The sequence below is a fragment of the Canis lupus genome, chromosome 14 (assembly GCF_003254725.2).
Source record: "Canis lupus dingo isolate Sandy chromosome 14, ASM325472v2, whole genome shotgun sequence".
In the NCBI taxonomy this organism is placed as follows: domain Eukaryota; kingdom Metazoa; phylum Chordata; class Mammalia; order Carnivora; family Canidae; genus Canis; species Canis lupus.
The window spans coordinates 56,532,520-56,557,491 of record NC_064256.1 but is presented as its reverse complement, the minus strand read 5'-3'; the positions used below and the strand labels follow the sequence as shown (position 1 = coordinate 56,557,491).

General features: G+C 42.5%; 1 protein-coding gene across 1 annotated transcript in view; it reads left to right on the top strand.

Annotated features, from left to right (window-relative positions):
- LOC112670850 (cortactin-binding protein 2-like) overlaps positions 1–24,972 on the top strand; it is a 78,442-nt gene that overhangs the window by 9,547 nt on the left and 43,923 nt on the right. Inside the window, exon 2 of the mRNA XM_049093440.1 lies at positions 2,331–2,438. Coding sequence (XP_048949397.1) covers positions 2,331–2,438 — 108 coding nt within the window. The remainder of the gene's footprint in view (positions 1–2,330; positions 2,439–24,972) is intronic.

Here is a 24,972-nt window from a genome sequence, read left to right as displayed (position 1 = left end):
TCTCCCCATGGTGCTTCTGCCCGCCCACCTTTGAGAACGATTGGGGTCATAAGACCCTGTGTGACAGCATTATGTAGTGGGAGCAGAATTTGAGCCCTAGTATATTAGATTTTGCAATTCACAAGGAATCTCTTTTTTTTTTTCTTAAAGATTTATTTATTTATTCCGGGGGGGAGGGGCAGAGGGAGAGAATCCTCAAGCAGACTCCACACTGAGCGTGCAGCCCAACGTTGGGCTCAGTCTCATGACCCTGAGATCATGACCTGAAATGAAACCAAGAGCTCGCACTCAACCAGCTGAGCCACGTGGGCGCCCCAACAGGGAAGATCTCTTAACTTTCTGAGCAAGGGCATCCTAGAAATGACCCATCCTTTAGGTTTGGCTGTAGGTTTTTCTTTTCTCTTTCTCCATCCTGAGCCCCTGCCTTTCCAAATAACTGCTCTAATGAGTGTGGAAAATGCAACAATTTTAAGAGGAGGGCCCTTTTAAAATCTGTGGAGAACCTGCCAGCTCTGGTCTCTTTCCCCTTTGTGCTGTTATCTCCTCCTAGAAGGTTTCTTTGAAACTGAGAAATAGCCAGTTCTGGTTATGCCTGTTTGAAAGGCCCTGGAATCATTTATGGGTTTGCCAGTGTTTGCTTACGTGTCATCACGAGGATAATATACAGTCAGGTATCTGGGTGCTAAACGAGTTCTTATTGGCTGATTGATAGAATGGCACCATTTTCCATCTCTAGAATGCAGTCCCTGTGCTTGTAAAGTGTGCAGACAAGTCATAGCACTTGGTTGTCGTTTTGTCGTTTCCTGGTGGAACGACGTGGCTGTGTCATCCAACTTCTCTGGGTTGCAGCTCTCTTAACCGAAGATGGGCGATAATACCTTACATATTAGATTTGGTTCTTTGAGAATACTTTGGAAACCCTTGGGTGCCATGCAAATGTGAAATGATGTTCCAGAATGGCCCGAGGAATGGCTTCTGAGGGTTGGGCGTTCTGAGGCATTTGGGGGTGAACGTGTCCCTCTCCCTCCGATGGGAGTGGGTTTATCCAAGGAGTCTCTGCCCAGAAGGGCTCTCTGGATGGTGCGTGTAAAGGGAGCCCGGGCTGTGGATTCACCCCAAGCTGAGCTGTGAGGGCTCTAGTTGATCTTCTCTAATTTGGCTGCCAAAAGACCTGCTCATAAAGCTTGTCAGGAAAGAAGGGGGCAAAGTTGGAGACAATAGTTTTGGGCATCCGTGGTATATCTGGGATTTGAAGAGGTGAAACTGGAAGCAGTTACCAGAGCAGGAGTGGAGAGGAGACAGCAGGGCTGGAAGAGTGATGGATGAGGATTGCGATCCCTGGGCCACGGTGCTAATACCTCGAGGTGTAATTGAGTCTCTGGAAGTCTCGCTTGCTCTACTTGGCTTCCCTTTGGAACGGGAAGGAGCTACAGAGGCATTGCCCAAGCAAGCGTTTGATCACCACATGGCAGGTTCCAGACTCGCCTGAGCACGGACCCAGTTGACTAAATGCGAGCGGGGGGCCAGACCTCTTGAAAGTACACATGCCTGTGTGTGTGTGTGTGTGTGTGTGTGTGTGTGTGTGGTGGGGAGGGCAGGGCAGCCAAGTGAAGAGCATGCTCCTTCTAAAGGGACTGCCCCTACCTGCTTCTGCAGATTATTACTCTGTGGGAATGTGAATCCGGGGCTAACTGGTCACCTGAATTTTGAAGAGAAACCAGAGATCTGGATTTTTTGGTGACATCTTCAGGGTTTACAAAATTTTGTTTTTTTAAATGCTGGCTGAGTGAAAAAACAAAACACTTTGTTGCCCAAGTTACACACATCTGTAGGCCAGATTTGGCTGAAGGCTGCCAGCTGGTTACCTCTGCTGCAGAGCCTTCTATAAACATGACCTGTTATTATTGGATGTCCTGGAATTTCTAATAACCTCCCAGGAGCCTCTATGTTGGTTGGGGCCCTTCTAGGAATACATTCTCGTGCTTTCTTTGCTACCCCTGCAACTTTTCCTGAACTTACACTAGGCCTGTTTTGATAGAAACTCCAGAGACTTTAAAATTTCTGCTCCAATTTGAACAGATTCTGAATCCAGGTGGGCAGGCAGGCTGGAGAAAATAGATCTCCTTAGTGAAGAGATTTGGGATTTAGGCCTTCTGGTTTCTACCCCCTCCTAGAAGGTCTGGGCATAGATTGTCTGCTGCTGAATAGGGCCCCTGCGCTGCTGGGATTTGCTGAGCCACTGAGATAAAAATGATCCATTGCATACCTGAAGATGTGTGTATTGTCTTATGAAGAGCTTTGTGATTGCTTCTTCAATATTTGTGTTACAGAAAAAAGAGTTTGATGTGGACACCCTCAGTAAATCAGAGCTCCGGATGCTCCTCAGCGTGATGGAAGGGGAGCTGGAGGCCAGAGACCTGGTCATCGAGGCCCTGCGGGTAAGAAGCTTCTGGGGCCAAGCCCCGTTGCTGTATCATTTTCTTTCTTCGGGGCCAATGGCAAAGCTGCTTTTCTTAATTTTTGAACCGTGTATATTTAAGATGTTACATCTGATTAAAATGTACCCCTCACCCCAAATGCCAACCCATAATCTTTATAAACCCCAAACACTGAAGTCAGATGGTCAGTCTAATGATGGGGATTGAGACTAAAGTGTATAGCATGAGAAACTTGAGACTTAAGCTGTTTTGTTTCATGTGGTTATTTGGTTATAAGTTTTTAGAAAATTGGAAGTTTGGTATCATATGTGCCTGTGAGGTCAGGGAGGAAAAATTAAGAGAGTCATTTATAAAAGATGTTGCTGATAATAGAGCTTTTCCTTCCTGTGTAAATTATAAATGACTTCTTATTTTCTGAAACTCTGAAGAGTTAAAAACTAACATGTCTATCTTTTAAAAACTACATATACCTTCCCATTGTTGTATTATGTTTTCATCCGATCTTCTAGAAATTTTGAAATTTTCACAGCTTGTGAAGTATTCTATACATTATTTAAATATCTAAGCTTTTTATTGCTTTAAAAATAACATTAAGTTTTCTTAATGCACAGTTTTATCATTGGTGGTTGTTAGTCTTGTACTTGTTTTGGTATATTAGCCAAACCTAAGTGTTTCTGTTTTTTTTCTTTTATAGTAAATACTTTGTATGTAATCTTGGTCATTTGGCCAGGATGGCTATATTTATTATCTATGAAGTACGGGCTTGTTTCCTGAACACCCCCTCTCTCCCCCCAAGGTGGGGGGTCCTCAAACTTTGTCTTAGGAGGTCGTCTAATATATGAACATCTATAGATGCTGAATTTTTGCCTCATATGGGAGCTAATAGAGTGGGGGAAAGAGGTATAATAACAACGGTGGATGGTCAGACATAATGAAGAAGGTGGGTGTGCTGAGAATCCAGTTGTGTAGGGAAGGGGTGGCTACAGTTAATTTTCACAGGCTGGAAATTGGTACCGTGGGGATAATTACTCCTCAGTCTGATGACAGAGAGTGATTGCCTCAGAAAAATAGGAGTAGAGTTATACCAGCTGCCAATAATGAGTTGAAGGTGGTGCTTTCTGAATGACAAGCTTTGCCAAGTAGACTTGTGCAGGAGGTTTGGTTGTGAGAGGTATTCACCTCATTCCACACTTGAAGCATTTGCATTGCTTGCCAGCGTATATTTTCTTGACAAATGAACTTTGTGGGAGAATTGCTAAGACAGTATATCACAGACAAAATTGCACTCAGCCCAAAGGAGGGACAGGGTCACCTGTGAGCCCAATAGTGTAGACTTTTGAGACCAAATGGATGTGGAGGCTCCAGTTCTACCTCTGGTATTTTTCTGTCTCTCTCTATTAACCTGAAAAAGGCATCAGCTACTGTGACATCTCCCACCACTTGTGCAAATGTTTGAAAGTTTAGCAGAGTCTGTGTTTTTACGTATCACCTGAGCAACCGTATTATTTCTCTCTCGCTCTCTTTTTTTAAAGATTTTATTTATTTATTCATGGGAGACCCAGAGAGAGAGAGGCAGAGGGAGAAGCAGGCTCCATGCAGGGAGCCCAATGCGGGACTTGATCCTGGGACCCCAGGATCACGCCCTGGGTCAAAGGCAGATGCTCAACCGCTGAGCTACCTAGGCGTCCCTATTTCTCTTTTTAACTTAATCGTTATGCTTTCAAATATAAGAGTAGAGTTAAAGGTTTGGTAATGATCAGGGCTTGCCAAAATGAAAGTTTTTCCGTAGAATCAAGAAATGTTGGAGTTGCAAGGAGCCTTACTACATAATCTAGGTCAGTGGTTTGCATCCCTCCAAATTTAGTGGGGGTTTTGGGGAGGGGGTTGGTTTCTTTTATAAAATGTTTTGCATTACTATTTAATTATTCCGCAATGAAGTGTATAGATAACTGTATATGTAAGTAGGTTATGTTAAAAATATCCAGTACATTGCCCTGATTGTGATAACAGGAAATAATTTATAACAAAATACGCATTTCAGTGTACAAATGCTCACACATGTCTAGTGGAAGACATGATAAAGAAGTAAGTGGCGGTTTGCACCTATTGGTAGCATTGCCATGAGTGCAGTCATTGCAAAAGATTCCTGATCCAGGCGTGCTTATCGGGAGTCCGATACAGTTGAGGGAATTTGCCATGCATGAGGTGATTTTTTTTTTTTTCCCCTGAGATGGTGAATGAATCTTGGTAAAGTTCCAAACAAAAGTGCACATTTACATGGAAGTTGAGGCCCTGGAAAATTAATGTTTGTTAAAACTAAATTAAAACAACTTGTTTATGTGTAAAAGGAGTTGCTCTTTAGCTCAAGTGGTCATACCGAGAAGGTTCTATGAAAGGAATGAATAGAGGGACATTTGAAAGTTGAGGGATACTTGAGACAGTTCCTGGATGTTGGCACACCCCTCGCCCTGCCCTACGTGCCAGTCACCATGAAAACAAAGTGCTCTGCCTATTTCCAAATCACCTTCTAGGGGACTGGCCTGTGGAGAAGCACTGGCTGACACCAGCCTACTTTGTTTATAGATTAAAATCTAGACAAACAAAAAGGAAGCCCAGGGAGATGGTGACTTCATCTCCGGTAGAAAATGTAGCATCCATGAACTTGGTATGTTTGGAGATTCTTAAAGCTTTTTGTCATTTTTAAAATTTTGAGAATTGTGATTGATTTGTTTAGATAATTTTAAGAGTAGATGATACCATTTTCCTATATTTGTCATAGCCATCGTAGACTCACTGTGGTCACTCACTGTTCCCTTGAGTGCATTCACTGGAACTACTGAAACTAGGGTATTATTTACTTGGGTTCAGATGTGTCGTTTAATTGCCTTTTGCTTTACTAATGGGATATAAATTAGTGGCTGGCTAAAAAAAATGGGAAGGAGAGAGAATGTGAAACTTTTATTTTTATTTCATATAATGCGATAAAGATATTCCTGAATTAAAATTCAAAATCTGCTCAATCAGCAATCAGTATATTGCTATTCAATTGGGAGAGAAATACATCTTGTTTTAAAAAAAATGTCAAAAGTAATATTTCTCTGAATGTAGGAAATATTTTTAAAATTAATATATAAATTGTGACTCCTTTAAAAATATAGCTAATTTATACCATGAACTATATGAAAATTTAGAAATGATTGTGTTATGAGGTATTCAAATCCTTTAGAATTTTAGAATCTTTAAAAAGATATTTTAGACCAAGCTTTACTTTTAAATCATGCTACCCTGATGTGTTTTTTTTTTTTTTTTTTTTTTTTTTTTTAAGAGTGTGAGTGGCAGCAGGGGGTGGCGTATTGGGCAGAAGGGAGGGCGAAAATCCAAAGCAGGCTCGACACTCAGTGTGGAACCCAGTGCGGGGATTGATCTCATGACACTGACATCGTGACCTGAGCCAGAATCAAGAGCCAGATGCTTAACTGACTAAGCCACCCAGGTGGCCCTTGGGTTTTTTTGATTTTCAAGTTATCACAAACAATTACGTAGATTATTGGATTAATGGCAATAAACTTATCAGAACAATTCATAAATATGATTTGGAGGGGAAGATGTTATGAAATTATAATAGGTATCTTGGTACTTTTATTACTTTCGTGTTTAAGGTAAAAATATTTCCCAGTAGAAGTCCTTGACTTTATAACATATAATATTCAGGAGATTAATTTTTGTTGGGGAGATTATATTTTAATAAGTGTAGCATTATTGTAAAATATGAACTGCTTAACTGAAATATATTTTAATTGCATAAGAGATATTTTATCAGTGATTGCCCCTCATCCACAAAAATTAGGAATAAATCTTTGACTAAACAGATATGCCAAATGAAGTTTGGAAGAAAAAACTGAAGTTTAATTGAGAATGTGCTCTAGGAGAAGCAGCTACATTTTCTGAAAACCATGAGAGATACAGAGCCGTTTGAATTAAATTTAATTGCATATTCAGAATTTGAATATATAACCTGTTAAGAGATCATCTATTTGATACTGTTTAGTTTGTGGAATCTTCTGGCTTTCACTTCTTTTCCTTCTTGCTTCTAGAATTTTTATCAGTGCCTTAATCAAAGGGAAACAAGGACAAGAAGATGAAAATGCTATAATTACGGAATTTTAGGGTCAAAATTGTGTTTCAGCCTACATTTTACAGGGTCCAGCTGGCTGTCATTAGTGTGAGTTTACATAAATATTACATCACTGAAACTATGAATTCCTTGGGCAATCAGATCCAGATTTCTTGTATGCCTTCTTTTTCCTTTTAGATTGATAAATGAGAATTAACAGTATTATTGACATGGCATTTCTTCCTCATAACCTATAGTTACTGTAAAACACAGATTTTCAAGTATTATTTGCACTGAAACTTCTTTAAATTACCAGTTTAACAATTTTTCAGACAGAATGCATTTATAGTATTTGTGTCATAGGGGATATCAGATTATAGAATTGCCTTGTATAAGTGACTGAAACAAAGAGGCGCAAAGTATGATAGGTTAAATACGAAGTTTATTTCTCATGTACCCTTCTGGAAGTGAGCAATCTGTGCTGGAGAAGTAGTTCTAAGCCAAGTAGGTCATTCAGTAGCCCAAATTATATCTATCTTATGGCTCTCCTTAGGGTATTAGACTCTTTGGCATGGTTGAAACTGTGTCAGTGCCATGTCTGCATCCTAAACCTATGGTAAAGGGAGCAAGAGAGGGAATGAAGAAAAGCAACATCATGTGTGTCAGGGAGAACTTTTGTGTACACACCCAGTAGAGTTGGAGACTGGGTAATTATTCTGGCTGGCTGGCTTCCTTTCAGTAATATGGAGGAAGGGAGGACTTTGGAGGACACCTAATAACATAATGTAGTCCATTAATTTGGTTTAATGTTATAAAATATCCTGGGGTATGGTACAAGAAGATAGATCTTTCCTTTCCTCTTTGCCTCAAATATTTGGTGAATACCTACTGTGTACTAGGTCTAAAAATGAAAGTTCAAAATGAATATAAGTGGAGACAATTATGCCAAAATTCTGTCCACTTACAACGTTGTATATACCTTTTATTTTATTTTTTTTGTATATACCTTTTATATATATATATATTTTAAGATTTTACTTATTTATTCTTGAGAGACACAGAGAGAGGCAGAGACATAGGCAGAGAGAGAAGCAGGCTCCATACAGGGAGCCCAATGTGGGACTCAATTCTGGGACTCTGGGATCATGCTGTGAGTGACAGGCAGATGCTCAACCGCTGAGCCACCCAGGCGTCCCCCTTTTATATGTTTAAAATTGTTCCAAGTCATGTCATTTGGGGCCATGCTTTAGTTTTCTCAGATTGTGACTACTTCTGTTCAGATTTTGTCTAGAATGATCTTCCTTTTTAAAAAACATAAACAGTTCATTGGGTTCAAAACTCAATTTAAAACAATGCTTTGAATGGTTTTTGCTTTGAAGCAGGTTATCTCACTTCAGCACTATTGATACTTGGGACTGGTATTTGTTGTGGTTATTGTGAGAAGAGGGCTATGTTGTACATTGTGATATGCTTTGCCGAAGCCCTGGTCTATCTGTTTATTAGATGCTAGTAGTACCTCTGCAGGTATGACAGCCAAACGGGTCTTCCCTTGGGGTCCACAGTTGCCCCCATTTGGGAACCACTTCTATAAAGTGACATTGGTCAAGAAAATGCTGCTCAAATACATTTCATTATAAGTACAACATCCATTCATGATAAAAAAAATTTCAACAAAGTAGGTTTACAGGGAACATACCTCAACATACTCTATATGAAAAACTGACAGCTAACATCATACCCAATGGTAAAAAAAAATTAAGAGCTTTTCCCCTAAGATCATGAATAAGACAAAGATGTCTACTCTTATCACTTTTACTCAACAGAGAAGTCCTAGCCATAGCAATCAGACAAGAAAAATAAATAAAAGTATCCAAATTGATAAGAAGTAAAACTGTCCCTATTTGCAGATGGTATGTTACTATATGTAGAAAACCCTAAAGACTCTACTGAGAAACTATTAGAAGTAATAAATGAATTCAGTTAAGGTCAGAATACAAGATCAATATACAGAAATCTGTTGCATTTCTATACACTAATAATGAGTTGGCAGAGAAATTAAGAAAACTATCCTATTTACAATTGCACTAAAAATAATAAAATACCTAAGAATAAATTTAACCCAGGAGATGAAAGATTTGTAGTGTGAAAACTGTAAAATCTTGATGAAAGAAATTAAAGACAACACAAAGAAATGGAAAGAACTTTCATGCTCATGAATTGGAAGAACAAATATTGTTAAAATGTCCTTACTACCTAAAACAATATACATATTCAGTGCAGTCCCTATCAAAATACTAATAGCATTTGTCACAGAACTAGAAGAAATAATAACTAAAATTTCTGTGAAACCACAGAAGACCCTGAATAGCCAAAGCATTCTACTTTTTTTTTTTTTTTTTGCCAAAGCATTCTTAAAAAAAGAACTAAACTTGGTGGTATCACAATCCCAGATTTCAGTATATACTATAAAGCTGTAGTAATAAAACCAGTGTTATGGTACCGGGGGACCTGGCTGGCTCAGTTGGAAGAGCAGGTGACTCTTGAGCTCGGGGTTGTGAGTTTAAGCTCACATTGGGTGTAGAGACTACTAAAAAAATAAAGTTAAACCCAAAATAGTAATAGTGGCACAAAAATAGACACATAGATCAATGGAACAGAATAGAAAACCTAGAAATAAGCCTACAATTCTGTGGTCAATTAATCTTCAACAAAGGAGGCAATAATATGCAATGAGAAAAAAGTTTCTTCAATGAATGGTGTTGGGAAAGCTGGACAGCTGTATACAAAAGAATGAAACCAGACAACTCCCTCATACCATACACAGAAATAAACTCAAAGTGGACTAAAGATCTAAATGTGAGGCCTGAAATCATGAAAATCCCAGAACAGAGTATAGGCAGTAATTAATTTCTCTGACATTGGCCATAGCAACATCTTTCTAGATAGGTCTCCTGAGGCAAGGGTAACAAAAGCAAAAATAAACTATTAGGACTACATCAAAATACAAAGCTTCTGCACAGCAAAGGAAACAATGAACAAGACTGAAAGACAATCAATAGAGTGGGAGAAGATATTTTAAATGACTTATCCAACAAAGAGTATCCAAAATACATAAGGAACTTATACAACTCAACACCAAAAAAAAAAAAAAAAAACTAATTAAAAATTGACAGAAGACAGGAACAGACATTTCTACAATGAAGACACCCAGATGGTAAACAAACTTATGAAAAAATGCTCAACATCACTAATCATCAGGGAAATACAATTCAAAACCACAGTTAGCTATCACCTACACTTGTAAGAATGGCTAAACTCAAAGACACAAGAAACAACAAGTGTTGAAGATGTGGAGAAAAAGGAACCCTCATCCAGTATTGGGGGAATGCAAACTGGTGCAGCCACTGTGGAAAACAGTATGGAAGTTCCTTAAAAAGTTAAAAATAGAGCTACCCTTTGATCCAGTAATTCCATTATTGGGTATTTACCCAAAGAATACACAAACACTAGTTTGAAAAGATATATGCAACCTGTATGTTTATTGCAGCATAATTTATAATAGCCAAGTTATGGAAGCAGCCCAAATGCCCATTGTTAGATGAATGGATAAAGAAGTGATGTGTGCATATATTTATGTACATATGTGTATGTATACACACACACGATGGAATATTAGAAAAAAGAATGAAATCCTGCCATTTGCAACAATGAATGAATCTAGAAGATATACTGCTAAGTGAAATAAGTCAATCAGAGAAAAACAAATATGTGATTTCAGTCATATGTGGAATTAAAAGATACATGAACAAAGAAAAAAGACAAAGAACAAACTTTTAAATAGAGACCAAACTGATGGTTACTAGAGGAGAGGTTGGTGGAGGGATGAGTGAAATAGGTTGTGTGATAAATGAGTGATAAATTCATTTATCATAATATTGTGTAATGTGTAGGATTGTTGAATCACCATATTGGAGACCTGAAACTAATACACACTATGTATTAACTATACTGGAATTAAAAATACATTTTATTATGGTAGTGATTTTTTAAATTTTATTTATATTTTATTTTTTTATTTTCCCTCAAAAATAAACATTTGAAAATGCCCATTAAACACATTTCAAAACATACCACATTTATTTAAAATTTATTATAGTTTTATACATAGAAATTAAATGCTTCATATATTAAAAAAACCTGTATAGTTCTATGGCTCAGGGTTGAGTCTTCAAAAGAACAAAGGCAATCTCTTCAAATAAATTAAAGTCACTAAACAGAATAATGCTTCCACTCTGGTTTTGAAAGCAGCCACTGCTATGCTACAGAGTATTGTGAGGTTTTCCTCCTATGACATGTCTGCTAAATCATGATAAAAGAGGAGCATTCTGATTTCAGCTAAGTAAAACATGGAGTCTTTTGTATTTCAGAATTCTCCTATGATTTCGGGCAATTGATTGACCAAAATATACCCTTTTTTTGTTCATTTTAATTAATGAATGAATTAATTTGCTGAGCAGAGCTGAATTCATGAAAACATAAATTGTTTCCTTTTCTGTCCGCTGAGATAACGCCTTTGTTCCATGTCTGGAGAAACAGGAAGAGGAGTTGACCAGACGCTGTGTGTTGTTTCTGAATGCAAATCACTCTTCATAAAATACAAATAGCTGATGATTTGTAAATAGCGTTATATTTTGCCCAGTAAGACAGACATAGGAAACCTCAATTTTCATTCTTCTGAGAAATTTTATTTTCCCTCATGAACATTTAACTGTTAGTGAAAGGAAAGAAAAAATGGAACACCAGGCGAAATAGTGCTTTTTTATATATTAAGAAATGGAGGTTGATAGTGCTATGAAAGCAAAATGTTTATCACTATTATTTAGCAACAGAACTCACTCAAGCAGCATCTTCTTGCTGATGATTATTTGTGAATCATTAGGACATTTGTGAGGAAAATTAAAGCTTGCTTGTTTTACACTGGGCTCGGGATAGATTCAGAGTTACAAATGGCATGAAAACAGGAATACGTTTTGTGCAGTTTGAAGGTTATCATAATTTGGGGGACTGTTCACTTAACAGTTCCTTTTAAGAATGACTTCCTTTGATCTGAGAATACCGAGTGCACCTTTGAGGCATCCTGATAACCTTTTAACCACCTCATTGTAACACTCAGTGGCTAAGCTACAGGCCACGTGTTCTCATGGGAATTTCATTTGCCATGTTCGTGACTAACTCTGTCTTGATTAGAAGAAGAAACAAGGATCCGAGGCGGTACTCAAAACTCTGCCTTCTCTTTGGTTGTGATTCTTTTGGAGAGAAACGTAAGAGATTTTAGCTTCTACCTTTCAGTTTTTGGAGTCAAAATGTAAATGGGTCTTGAACAAATAAGAAAGGAAAAGTCTGTATTGCATATTTGAAATGACATTTGAGCCTGGTGAGGATCTTCGAGAAGGCAGTCCATGTGTGCGTTCATTCAAAAGGACGTCCCGGGTTTCAGGAGTGGGAAACAGGGAGCGTGAGTTTTCTCTTTGAGTCCAGTGGGAGAGAGTGACATTAAAACAATAAACCAAAACATCTAAGTTCAAATTATGATTGCCAAAGGAAAGAATGCCATGAGAAGGGAGATTACTTTAGATTGGGTCGGGAAAGTTCTCTTCGGAGAAAGTGACACACACACTCCCCCGCCCCGCCCACCCCTCGCCCGCCCCCAGCCCTGAGACGTGTGAATCTAGTTGGAAGAAGAGTGTTCTTACAAAGGGAGCGGCACATTCAAAGGCCCTAAGAGAGGAAGGAGCTTGACCATTTATAGGACCTGCAGGAAATCAGAGACTGACCGAGCAAATGGCACAGGATCAGATGCAGAGCCAGGCAGAGGCCCGACCATGCTTGAGGGTGAAGGCCATGAGAAGGTTGGATTTCGTCTTCTATCAGGGCAGCCGTTGAAGTGTTTAAGCTTGAGAATGCCAGTGATGTGATACGATTTTCTAAAAGATCATCCTAAGAGCCCAGTTATATTGCGTTTAGGGTTTTTTTTTTTTTCTGCTTTAAAATTTTAATTTATTAAATGTAAATATTTAATGTCCATCTTTAAAATTGATCATCATTGTCAGGGGAAAAAAATTGCAAAGGTCACCCTAGCTACAAGGCAGACGGAAGTGTTTGCAGGAGAGCCAGAGTGAAGGCAGGATGTCACCGTGGTTGTCTAAGAAATGTGAGTATCTCAGATGCTTGTAATTATTGCCCTTTAAGAAGGCATGGAAAACGTGCTTGTTCATCACTCTTGTCACTTAGCAGGTGAACAGTATCTTTCTTCAGACAGTTAAGACAAGCCGATGATGGTTTTTAGTTAAGGTGCTGTGCACCTAAAATAAGATTGATAAGGTAAGTTCTCCACGTGAAATTTTGTGAAAGGCAAGATCCTATCTTCAGTTTCACTTTTTCCCATCCAGTCTGTCCCAGTTTGGTTTAGAATTTCACGTTAAATGAATTTTATAGTCAAAAGCCCTCTTCTTTCAGACTTTAAGATTTATTATAGATTTCTTTTTTTTTTTTAAGATTTATTATATATTTCTAAAGGTGTATCTGTTCTAAAATAAAATTCCTTTTTAACTTTTTCACATAGGATTGGATAGAGGAGCGGGGGATTGCTTCATGTAGTACTGAAAGTGACCTAGGAACGATAAAAAAAAAATTGTTTCAACAGGGTCTGGATGTGTTCTGCTTGAATGTGTGCTTGTTGACCTGCCTTTAGTGGACCATTGGGGTCCACACGCTTGCCCTCCGCTAAAATAAACTGCTAGATGTGACAAGCCCTTAACACTTCTCTTGAAACTCCTTCATGGAAAGCAAACCATGGATCGAGTTCACTCTTGGTATCAAGCACCAACTAGGCACTCAGCCGTGCAGGTGAGGGGAGGGGGAGCTCCTACAGGTGTTAGGTTCTAATGGTTAGAATATTGCAGAGACTAAACCCTGGGGAAGCTCTGAAATAATTCATAAGACGTGATTTTGTATATTCAAGCCTGAGCGGTAACTTTTATGCGTAGAGAAGTTGAGACTCCCCAGGTTAGGGGGAAAGGACTGTCTGTGTGCTGATGTCTGGGTATGACAGCCGTTTGGCCTTTAAATCAGCTTTTAAATTTCCAGGTAAATGGGGCTGGGTGGGTGCTTTGATATCACATCTCTCTGGTCTCGGCGTGTGGTCACGGACTTGGCTCCAAATTGGAAGAATTAAAAGGGGTGACAGGCTACAGCACCTAACCGGGGGCCGGTACATAGAGGGTTCTTGAAAAAATTGTTTCCAGTCGAACCTCAATCTTAGTAGAAAGATCTTCCCCTTAAACCTTCCCCTTCTCTTCATGCTTTGAGGGTTACAGGCCATCCTCTGTGTCCTAAGATCAGTGGTGGCGGTCTTCCTACCTCAGAGAGTGCTGGTGCCTCTTCCTGCCCAGGGCCGAGCTCTCCCCAGGCTGGGGGCGGCCTGTTGGAAGCCAAGGCCCATCTGTTACGTCCTCGCCAGCTCGGCTGCAGGAGGGTGCGGGGGGTGCGGGGCTGCCGCGGTCCTGAGTGCTTGCCTGTGAGGGCACCTTGGACGGGGAGCGGTGGTGTGTCAGGTGCTGCCCTAAAGCAGAACCGCTCCACCCCCAGCAGGGCTTCACAATTCGGGAAGCTTCGAGGGTGTGCTGGGGGTCAGATCATATGTGTCCGTTGTGAAAGTGGCTTCCTAGGCGCGTGGCCCCGCCGGTGCAGCACAGGCCTGGGCGCCGCCAGCCCGAGCTCCAGCCTGCGGCCTGCGCCTTCTCCTCGCTGACGTCGTGTTCTGGGCCGTGTACAGGCTCTGGCTCGGCGGCACGGCCACCTGCTCGCAGTCGCGGGGGGCTGGAAGGAGGTGGCTCCGTCCTCCGGGACCCAGACGGGCATCTTGGTCAACCTCCTGGCTCCCCGGGGGCCGCAGGGCCGCTTCTGGGGGGACGCTCAGGACTGCAGGCCCCTGTGGGAGCAGGACGCGACCAGGGCCTGGCACTGCAAGCTGTGTCCCCGCGGGTCCCCGCGCTGCCCTGACCCCGGGCGTGGCCGCCTCCCGCGGGGCCCCTGCCCTTGACAGTGGAAGCTCGAGGCGTCGGTGGGGGCTCTGCCTTAGACGCGGTGGGTGCCCAGGGCCTTCCCCACGCACCTGTCACCTGCTGGGCCACCGAAGCCGCGCACGAGTCATTGGGCGGTCGCCACCCTTCACCCCTCCATCTGCGCTTCGCTCCTGGTCCATCGGCTCCAGGTGACGACAAACAAGCGCATCCTGCAGGACTCGGAGGGCCTGAATGGCAGCTAGGATGACGCCCAAGAGCATCCATGGGGTTCTTAAACGGTTCCTCTAATTATCATACCAAGTGCAAAAAAGTTGGCGTTTTTCTGTAATGAGGATCCTCTCATCTTCTGCATGAGAACACGTTGGGACATTTGCGTGCTGAACGATCCGAATTTACTGCAGGAAGGTAAAGACTCATAAAATGGACAAGGATCCAATCAATAGTCAAGGAACTGCCATTTCCTTATCCTTCCCTTTGTAGTCATCATTAACTCTGCCTTTTGTACTCACATTTTTATTTAATTTCTTAATCATTAAAAAAAAAAAATTTCTTAATCATTTTTGATCCTGGATCACCTTTTCTCTTTTCATTTGCATCTTAAAAAATGGCAGGTGGTAAGTTGAGTCATTAAATAGAAATGGAGTGGTTTTCTTGAAAGGCTGTTTGTTGTATTGATTTCCTTGAATTATGTAATCCTTCAATTCTTTTTTTTTTTTTTTTTCCAGTTAGAGTTACAGGGAATTTGTGAGGGTGGGTTGTATAGTCAGGATAATAATGGATTCGCTGCCAGTAAGGAGTTCGATATTCTCAGTAATCAGCATGCTAAAATGCAGATGGATCATTGACTTTGTGAGAGAGTTCAGGTTCCCTCTCACAAAGGCTACATCAACAGAATCAAATAGTTTTTAAAGAGATCATTTTAGACAAGCGTCTAAGTAATCCCTAGAAATTAATTTGGAGTTGACAGTGATTTTCCCTCGATGAGCGACTGGAGAGAAGTCCTTCACGCACACTCTGGAAAGTCGTTGGACTTCCTCTCGTAGCGTCCTGACACAATAACGAGCCCTCACTGGTGTCTGGAGAAGAAACCTTCCATCCTCTCTGCTTGGCTGCATCAGGGCTTCCGTGCATTTCTGTGCCCCTGTGAGGGATAATGATAAGATGGGAGTTTGGTCTGGAGGGATGATGGGTAGCACAATTAACGGGAGGACCTCAGAATCCTTTAATGGGAATCGTTAATATGTTAAATTCTTAATGAGTTTAAATTTCAAACAGTGGAGGATTGAAATTCACCGTGGGCTCGGGTAGGAAAGGATATGACAAAAACAGTGTTTAAGGGAGATTATGTTAACCGCTTTTGAAAGCAGATTGACAGAAACAGGGAGAGAAGGGATCTGAGGAGGCAATTACAGTTGACATTTATTAAAGTACAGGTTCCGTGGAACTCTGAATCCTGCGCGAGGGCTCTAGGCGCGAGGTGGTACCCTCCTGGGGGGTATTACGAGGCCTGAGTAGACGGGAGAGGAGGTTGTGAATAAAAATAACTCCTCCGGGAGAAGAGCACAGTATTTTTCTAACTCGTGACAGCAACCAGTAATTTCTAAAGCAATTTCAGTGCCAGGGAATAAACCCTTGTTATTTTTAAAGGATGTTGTGTTTGTGCCCCCTGAGAATTCACACTGGAGTAATTGAGCATCGGCCGCGGTTCTCCCGGTGGCCTTCTCCGCGCTAGTCCTCCAGCATCTCACCGGCAGGTATTTATTGAGCACGTTCTGTCCTGGCAGGTGCTGGGCGCTCGGGAGACAGCAGGATCTAGACCGTCCCTGCGCTCGTGGGACCTCCTGCCTCGGAAAGGAGGCTAAATCAGGACTAACACGTCCCATTTGTGATAAATGCAGCAGAGCACAAGTACTGGGCACTAAGCGCGGGTCCCGTGACTGGTGTGCTTCCCAGACTCACCGTGGAAGACCGTGTAAAAAAAAAAAAAATTGGAGTCAACGTAATAATACTAATAACTAAACAAAATATTAACATTTTAATGTATTTAGGAAAGGAAAGTAACCACGCTTCTCTAGTTTGCTCCTTACCTACTGTGTGTCCTTAGGTTGTGCGCAGCTCTCACCCAAAGTTGCTTCTTTTTGGGTGCTTCCTGCTGTGCTTTGTCTCTAGCTCCTTCCTTAGATGCGTGCAGACGGTGGCCTCCTGTATGTCTTGCTTTTTCAAAGTGGGGGTTAGTTTCTCCTGTGTAGCATTATTGGGCTATTTGAGATTAAAAAGCAGTACAGCTATTTGTACTACTGACTTTAAAGAGCTTTTTTTTTTTTTTTTTTAAAGCCCCATTTATTACTTACATATATCCTATTTATTGTCGATTCTGCAGGGTTCTGCCAAGGTTAGGCACAATGAAAACTGAGGTTGTGTTTTGCTTTAAAATGAATCCTTTCCCAGGAAGTTCTGTGTTTCCTCACAAAAAGGGATCCCCTGGGAGTTTATTCCTTGTAGAAAAGTTTGAGTCTTGTGATGATGCTTACCTACGATCCTCTCCTCTAGAGAGGAGAAAGGACGCAAAGGTAATAATAGGTGCCTGCTTTGTCACCTGTTGCTATGCTACAAACCCACTCTAAGACTTAAGGCTTTAAACGATGTCATTTATTTCGCTCACAAATCTGTAGTTTAGGCTTGGTGGGGACAGCTGACGATCTGCACCGCATGTGGCAGTGGTGGGTAGTGAGGGTGCTGGAGGACCGGCTTCCAAGAGGGCTCCCTGCAGCCCGGGGCTTGGGCTCCTCTTCTCCCGCTTGGGCTCCCCTGTCACAAAGTGGCTGGGGTCCATCAGCGAACATCCTAAGAGACAGGACACAGAATCTGCAATGGAATCTGGGTCACTAAGTTACTTTGCATTTTGTTGGATCCATGGAGCCGTCGCAGTGCTGAGATTCAAGAGGAAGAGACGCAGACCTGACCACCTGGAAGGAGGGTCAAAGAAATGTGGTAATGTTCTTATAAACCCAGAAAACTGCTTGTCATCTCCTGAGCCTTATCTGCCGGGACTGCTCTTTAGCACTTGGCACGGATGATCTCATTTAATCCCCACCAGTCTCCCTTGAAGGAGATGCTGTTGTTATCTCACAGTCAGACTCATGGTTAAGTAGCGTCGTCTCTCACACAGCTGACAAGTGGGGACAGAACTTGGACCCAGGCCTTGCTGACCCCAAGTGCATCTTCTTAACCACCGCCCCTTATAATCTAGTGGCAGAGAGCTGTGTCCTTGCTATGAACTCTAATGCAAGGCAGGCTTGTGTGTAAGAAGATCGCAGACGAAAACATTCTAATGAAGTTGAGTTATGGATGCCTTCTGGGCAGAGGGGGCATTCTGGGAGCCTTCTGAAGAGTGAGGACATCAGTAACTAGACAGCGAGGCGTGGGGGGGAGTCAGGAACACAGAATCGGTGTACACTCTGGCCACAGGAGGTAGGTTGGGCTGGAGCACAGGCGTAGGGTGATGGAGCAGGAGGTAGGCCAGGCTTCACCTGGGAGGTCTTGAATGCCGAGCTGATACATTTGTGTACCTAACACGATGGGCAGGGCACAGCCCCTCAAGATTTTTAAGCAGAAGAATGGACTGAAGCCTTGGTTCTTTTTTTTTTTTTTAAAGATTTTATTTATTTATTCATGAGAGACAGAGACAGAGAGAGAGAGAGGCAGAGACACAGGCAGAGGGAGAAGCAGGCTCCATGCAGGGAGCCCGATGTGGGACTCAATCCCAGGACCCCAGGATCATGCCCCGGGCTGAAGGCAGGCACTAAACCACTGAGCCACCCAGGCGTCCCTGAGGCCTTGGTTCTTAAAGTGGTTTCCAGACCACCTGCATTAGCATCACAAAGGAACTTGCTAGAAGTGTTCATTCTCAGACTCCCCCACCCCCCAAACCCACCCAAGATGAACTGACTCAGAAACCCCGGGGGGGAAGAGCAGAGTGTTCTGTGGTTTCACACGCCCACCAAGTGATTCTAATCTTTGTTTGAGACCCGCTGGTGTGAGGGATGGTCACTTGTACAGCAGGTGTGTTCACGTAGCAGGACATCAGGGTGCACCGAGGATCCCTGGTGCTGATTACAGTCCCTGAGAGCTGGAAGGACTCTCTGCTCAGTAAGCAGGATGGCCAGCCAAACGGGTGGCTGATGCTGGTTGTAGATATAAAGGGACTCTGATGAGGAAGAAGGCCGCCAGCGGCCAGTCTCAGGACAGCTTCTCCAAAAGCCAACATCAGGAGGCTCAGAGCCACTCAGTCCAGCCCTGTTCTCAGAGGAGTCTGTGGAAATGGGGCTAAAGGAGCTTTCACGAAGTGTTGGATTCAAATAAAACCTCCATCATGAAGACACTAAGAACTGGGTGTCATGAAGACACTAAGAACTGGGTGTAATAACCATGTTCTGTTACCGTTGTTGTAGTTTTCGTTGATGTCTTACACTCCTGTTTGCTCCGTGGGGGATTTGACACGCCCAACTGCCTGTGTCTCTGCCTCTCTCTGTGTCTCTCATGAATAAATAAAATCTCTCTCTCTAAAAAAGAAAAGACATTTCTGTAAGAATACAGCAGGGGAGGAGGGGCACAGGAAGAGGGAGAGAGAGAATCTCAAGCAGGCTCCACACCGAGCATGGGGCCACACGTGGCTCGATCTCAACCCTGAGATCATGACCTGAGCTGAAATCAAGAAATCAAGAGTCGGACGCTTAACCAACTAAGCCACCCAGGTGCCCCTAGGCCACCTGCTTTCGTGATACATTGTGAACATATTGCTAGATATTCTTCCACATTGTGGTTTTTTAAATCACTGCATACGTGGATTTAAGCTGAGACCTCAGTGGTCCAAAATTCGCCCACCCTGGTAGGTTACATGAGTTACTGCTGCAGTTCCTCCTTCAGACCCTCCGAATCCCTGTGGTCCTCTCACTTTGCCCAGTTCACTTGGCAAACACCTGATGCTTGCTGACTTCAACGCTCTGCCCCCTTCATGCCTGCGCGGGTTATACAGGCTGGAGAAAAGCCACCCAGTCTTGCCGAACGGCCTCCTTTTGAATTCACAACTGGATCCTCTTCCGGGCGCTTCATGCTGCTTGGCAGTTGCACCACGTATCTTAGCACTTGACTCACCTGTTCCCTTGGATTCTTTCGTGCTCTCCTCGGTCTTCTGAGACCTTCCTCCAGCACCTCCTCCCTTTGCTTCATTCTCAGCTGCTTTGAAACTCTCTGAGAGCCAGAAGCAACCCGAACTCCCATATCCTGTCCCCGTCACCTCACTCCGGTCCCTGGCATCTGTACCACACACTCCCATCTCTGCTCACTGAGAACAGACCCTCTGTTCTGGGCTCTGCTTCGGCTGGCCATTGTGCACCGGCTTCTGCGCCTTCTCACATAGTGACTTCTTCAGCAGTTATGCCAGCCCTCTGTGTCAGCGAATTTCGTCCTTCATCTGACCTGCCTGCCTTCCCTCTGCTGCTGCGTGCTCCCTCCGGTTAGAGCAAAGCTCCTTGAGGTGGCTGTCTGTTAGTTGATGCCATTCCTCGTCGCCCGTTCTCTCTTGGTCCTGTTCTAATCAGGCTTTTTCCAACATTAGCCCAACCAAAAGTCAACCCGTTCTTGTAGTTGCCAGGAGAAGACAAAATCAAAAACAATCTTGGAGGAAGACCTGGTTCCTCCCCCTCCCCCCCCCCCAATCTAGCCTCTATAAATCCTCTGGGCTCTAACTAAGCCACAGCCTGACTGCTTCTCCCACCTCCGTGGACACCTCTCTCTGTGAGCTCCTGTTGTCTAGGTCCACTTGGGCAGCTCTAACAGAAGTGTCCTAGATTTGGGTGACTTTGACAACGAACATTTCTCACAGTAGTGAGGCTGGGAAGTCCACGATCGAGATTCAGTGTGTGGAGAGCCCGCCTCCTGGTTCATGTCCGCACAGGGTAGAAGGTGCAAGGGAACCCCCTTCCATTCATGCAGAACCTACCCTCTTGACCCAGTCACCTCCCAAAGGTTCCGGCTCCCAATGCCAATCATCTCGGGGATTAGGTTGCAACGTGTGAATTTGGGGGCGGGGGGAGGGCACGAACATTTAGTTTTTAGCACTGTGCAACAAATATCACAAACTTACTGATAATTAACTTAAAAACAACACAGATGATTAACTTATATTTCCAGAGGTCAGAAGTATACAGTGGGTGGTCGGGGGCTTGGTTCCTTCTGGAGGGTCTGTTGGAGAGTATTTCCTTATCCTTCCCAGCTTCTAGAAGCCGCTCGCATTCCTTAGCTTCTGGTCCCTTCTCCCATCTTCAGAGCCAGCTGTGTAGTAAGTGATTTCTCCTCCCTCCTCTCCTTCCATAGTCACGTCTCCTTCAGACCCTTCTGCGTCTCTCTTTCAAGGACCCCTGTGACTGGAATCAGCTCACGCACATAATCTTGGATCAGCGTCTCATCTCAATATCCTTAATTTAATCCCATCTGCACAATCCCTTTTGCCAGGTGAGGTAATATAGTCACAGGTTCCAGAGGTTAGGACATCTTTCGGGGTAATTATCTTGCCCACTGACACCCTGGATTGTTTCAGTAGCCTCCTCAGTGGTCCCCCTGTCGTGCAGCCGCCCAGGCAGTCCGTCTTCTCCAGAGAAGCCAGAGGGGTCCTCTTATATCAGGAGGCTGAGCCTGTCGTCCTTCAGCTCACAGCCTTTCAGTGGTCACCATGCTGGGGCCACGGCCTTTCAGTGGCCTTGGGGCTCCAAGGTGTCCCTGACTTCTGTCTGCAGTGTCCCCCTCCTCGTTCCCCTGCAGCCCTGCTGGCTGCCTCGCCTGTTCCAGTCATGGGGCTCTTGCATCTACTTTCTCTGGCCAGGAAGCGCTTCGGAACAGACCCGTGGCTCTTTCCCCCACCTTTGTGGGTCTTTGCTCAACTCTCATCACCTTAGTGAAGCTTTCTCCGACCCTTCTCTTTTAAAATCTCACCCCTGTCCATATCACGTGCAGTTCCCATCCTCCTTTTTTGCTTTCTTTAGCTCCATTGCATTTATTGCCATTTAATATACTATATATGTTTATACGTTTAACATACTTACATTTGTCTTTATTTTCCCACTAGAATATAAGCTCTGTGAAGGCAGGGATTTTGTTTTGTTCACCACTCTAGTGCATCTGGCTCAATAAATATTTATTGAATGGATGGATTTAGGTGGACTCCAAATTTCCACTGTGAAATACAGATGCGCCTTTGTATCAAGGAGGTTAGATTGAGGACTATGGCATAGCCATAGATGTATTGCACTCTGTTTCTATCTTTGTTCTGTTACACAGAAATACACATTTTCTGATTTTTTTTTTTCTGTGAATATCTTTTTCCCCCCTGCCTCTGTTTTCTTTTTCTGTAGGGGACAGTTTTTATGTACTACTTTGTGGTGTTGAGTCTACATTTCTAGAGTGCTCCAACTTTTCTATACTTCACTGTGGCTTTTTGTTTGTTCGCCTTATGACATATAGAGATTAGTTAGTGGTTAGAGTGGTGCCATGAAGCCTGGAAGAGCTTTTGGAGAATTGTGGCCCAACCAGGTGTCCCTTTTCCCCCCATGTTCTCCCTAAAGCCAGGGGAACTGTGGCTGCTGTGGTTTCCTCCCTGCATCTGCTGTTCTGGTTGTGGATTCTAATGGCGACTATTTGTAATTGTTACTGTTCTGTTTTTCCTCTTTTGTGCTTTGACTTTCTGTTTTCTTTCATACCCCATCATTTTTTAACCATCATGGGAAAAGAAAGTGGCTTTTTCAATCTGACTGCACCGGTTGATGTCTCTGACTTTCTGCATGTGGCACACAGCCATGTATTCATCATCCTCCCCTACCTTCTTTTGCATTTTATGCACATGACTTTTGGTGAGAAGAAGAAATTCTACCAAAAGGCCCTGGCTTTTTATTTGAGATTTACTTTACCCTTGGAGAGGTGTAGACCTTTTTAGGATCCTGAGGCTACCACCACTTTGATAGGTGAGGGTTGCTGTTCTCCTATTAACTTTCTGGCACAAGTGGGTATAGAGGGCTCTTCTTCGTTCTCTGTAGCAAAACCGATATGAGACAGAAATGTTCCAGAAGACTTAATGAAAGGGTGGAGATGAAAGTAAAATGAAAACGGTTGTAGAATCTAGACCAGCACCCCCCCCCCCCCAATGTGTGGTTCAGTGTCCTCAGAATCCCCTTTAAGTCCGGGAGACCAAGACAATTTTTATTACAAGTGTAGACAGTATTTTCTTTTCCCACTTTAATCCTGTCATGAGTGTAGATGGAAGTATTCCAGAGGTTATGTGATGTATGATTAGGCAACAGATCAAATGGAGAAGCTGATACGATAATCTCGATATTTTCTATTATGCCAGACATTAGAGCAATTTGCAGAAATATAAAATAATGCCATTTTTTCCTCACTTTTGTTTGGAAACCGTAGTGATTTTTTTTTCCCATAAAACATGTTTATGTTAACATGCGATGGGTTTGTTGTTTTAAAATCAATTAATGAATAGATTTAAATTTTCTCAATTTTAATTTCCAGTAAGATAGATGACAACAGTTGTAGTCCACATAAACGAGTTATTTGGGTCTTTAATATTTTTAAAGAATCATCCTGAGATCAGAAAGTTACAGAAGCACTGGTCAGATAATTTGGCTTTTGAAATATAACTTGCTCATGTTCACCTGTGTCCCACCTACAGCCGTTGTTCCTTCGGATCCCACACTGAGCAGTCTCTCTTGATTAATTGGTTTTGCCCTCATCATTCCTGTTTCCTGCTGGAAAACATAGCTTTCCCCAATGACAATGGACATAAATACCCACAGGAAAAACCCAGACTGCTTTCAAAGAGCTAGAGCCATGTTCTGCTGAAGTGAGCTATAACCATAAAGATGACTGCAGGATCCTAGGCATGTGCTTGCAGGTTACGTACCTGGGTGATGATAATTTACCTGTGTGGGGAGGACGTTACTAGGGGGGAGGGAAAGGATTCATTTTTAACCTTGTGATGCGCCTGACCCCAACTTGATGCTGGGAGAAGCTGATAAGAATCAGAAATAATCCCTTCTCCCTTGATTCTTGGACAGAGGAGTTGGTGGTGACTGAGTATCCTAGTCTTCATAAAAAGCAGTTTTTTCCCCATCTAAGCTATTTCCGAAGCTAGAAATGTTTTGGAAGTCTATGGGTTTAAGCAACTTGTGCTACTTAGTTATAGTTTTGTACTTTTCAGTCCTTCAGAACCTTTAAAACATGCCTTAAGTGTTTATGGAATATGTGAACAGGTGTTTCTTGTATAGATACTCATATACATATATGAGCATGTGTATGTGTTTTTATACTCCACGTAAGTTAGGGAGAGTGAAACTTTCTGAGATGTAATGTTCGGAGTTCAGATTAATCAGATTTGGTTATTTGGTAATTATAATGTGTTATTATTAGAGTAGTTCATGGTCATAAATAAAATATGTGATAGGTAAAGCCTGTTTTTAAAACCATCTTAGGGTGATTTTGTAGAAGTAAAGATGCGTTACTATGTGGGACCTGAGCTGTTGGGCTGTCAGTGATAAACTGAAGGTAGTGGGGTGGGGCTGCGTGGCTCGACCCCGAAAGCTGGCAGGACTGGCGTGGGAGGTCGAACCAGAGCTGGGCCTCAGGTTCCTGCCTCTTTGCTGTGTGACTCCTGAAATCAGAGATTTGACCTAATTTCTTCTTTAGTTAGAAGTAGCATTTTTCTTTTCTTTTTTTTTTTCTTTCTTTTTTTTTTTTTATTAAATAACTGTGTGGCTAGAATGCTCATAAGAGAACATTGACGGGAGTAAAGTGTTTGGATCCCATTACAATGAATAGTGTGCTAGCATATTAAAAATAACGATTTGTCACATTTATAAGTGTGCTGAAGTTTTTCATTTATCGTGATCCCTTTAGCAGTTACTAGAGGATTTTTACTAACCAACAGATGCACTCTAAGGGCAGTTCTGTGATATTAATACAGGGCTTTGGGACTAAGTCCAGACTCTGCCTTTATTAGCTGTGAGACTTGAGGAAATGTATTCCCGTAACTTAAATCTCATTTACCACTTTGACAATAGAGTATAAATAGCTATCTTAATGTGGCAGGTTTTAATGAGGCTACAAATGTAAATTCTTATAGTAATATCTAACAGTTACCTTGCCTTCGTGATGTGGATAGGGAGAGGGGAAGGGGAACAAACTGCGTGAAAAAATTGCTAATGTGATGAGACTTTGTACTAAGAGTGTAATAGGTAGGTTCCTACTTAAGGTGGTTGGAGAAGGCCTTAAAATA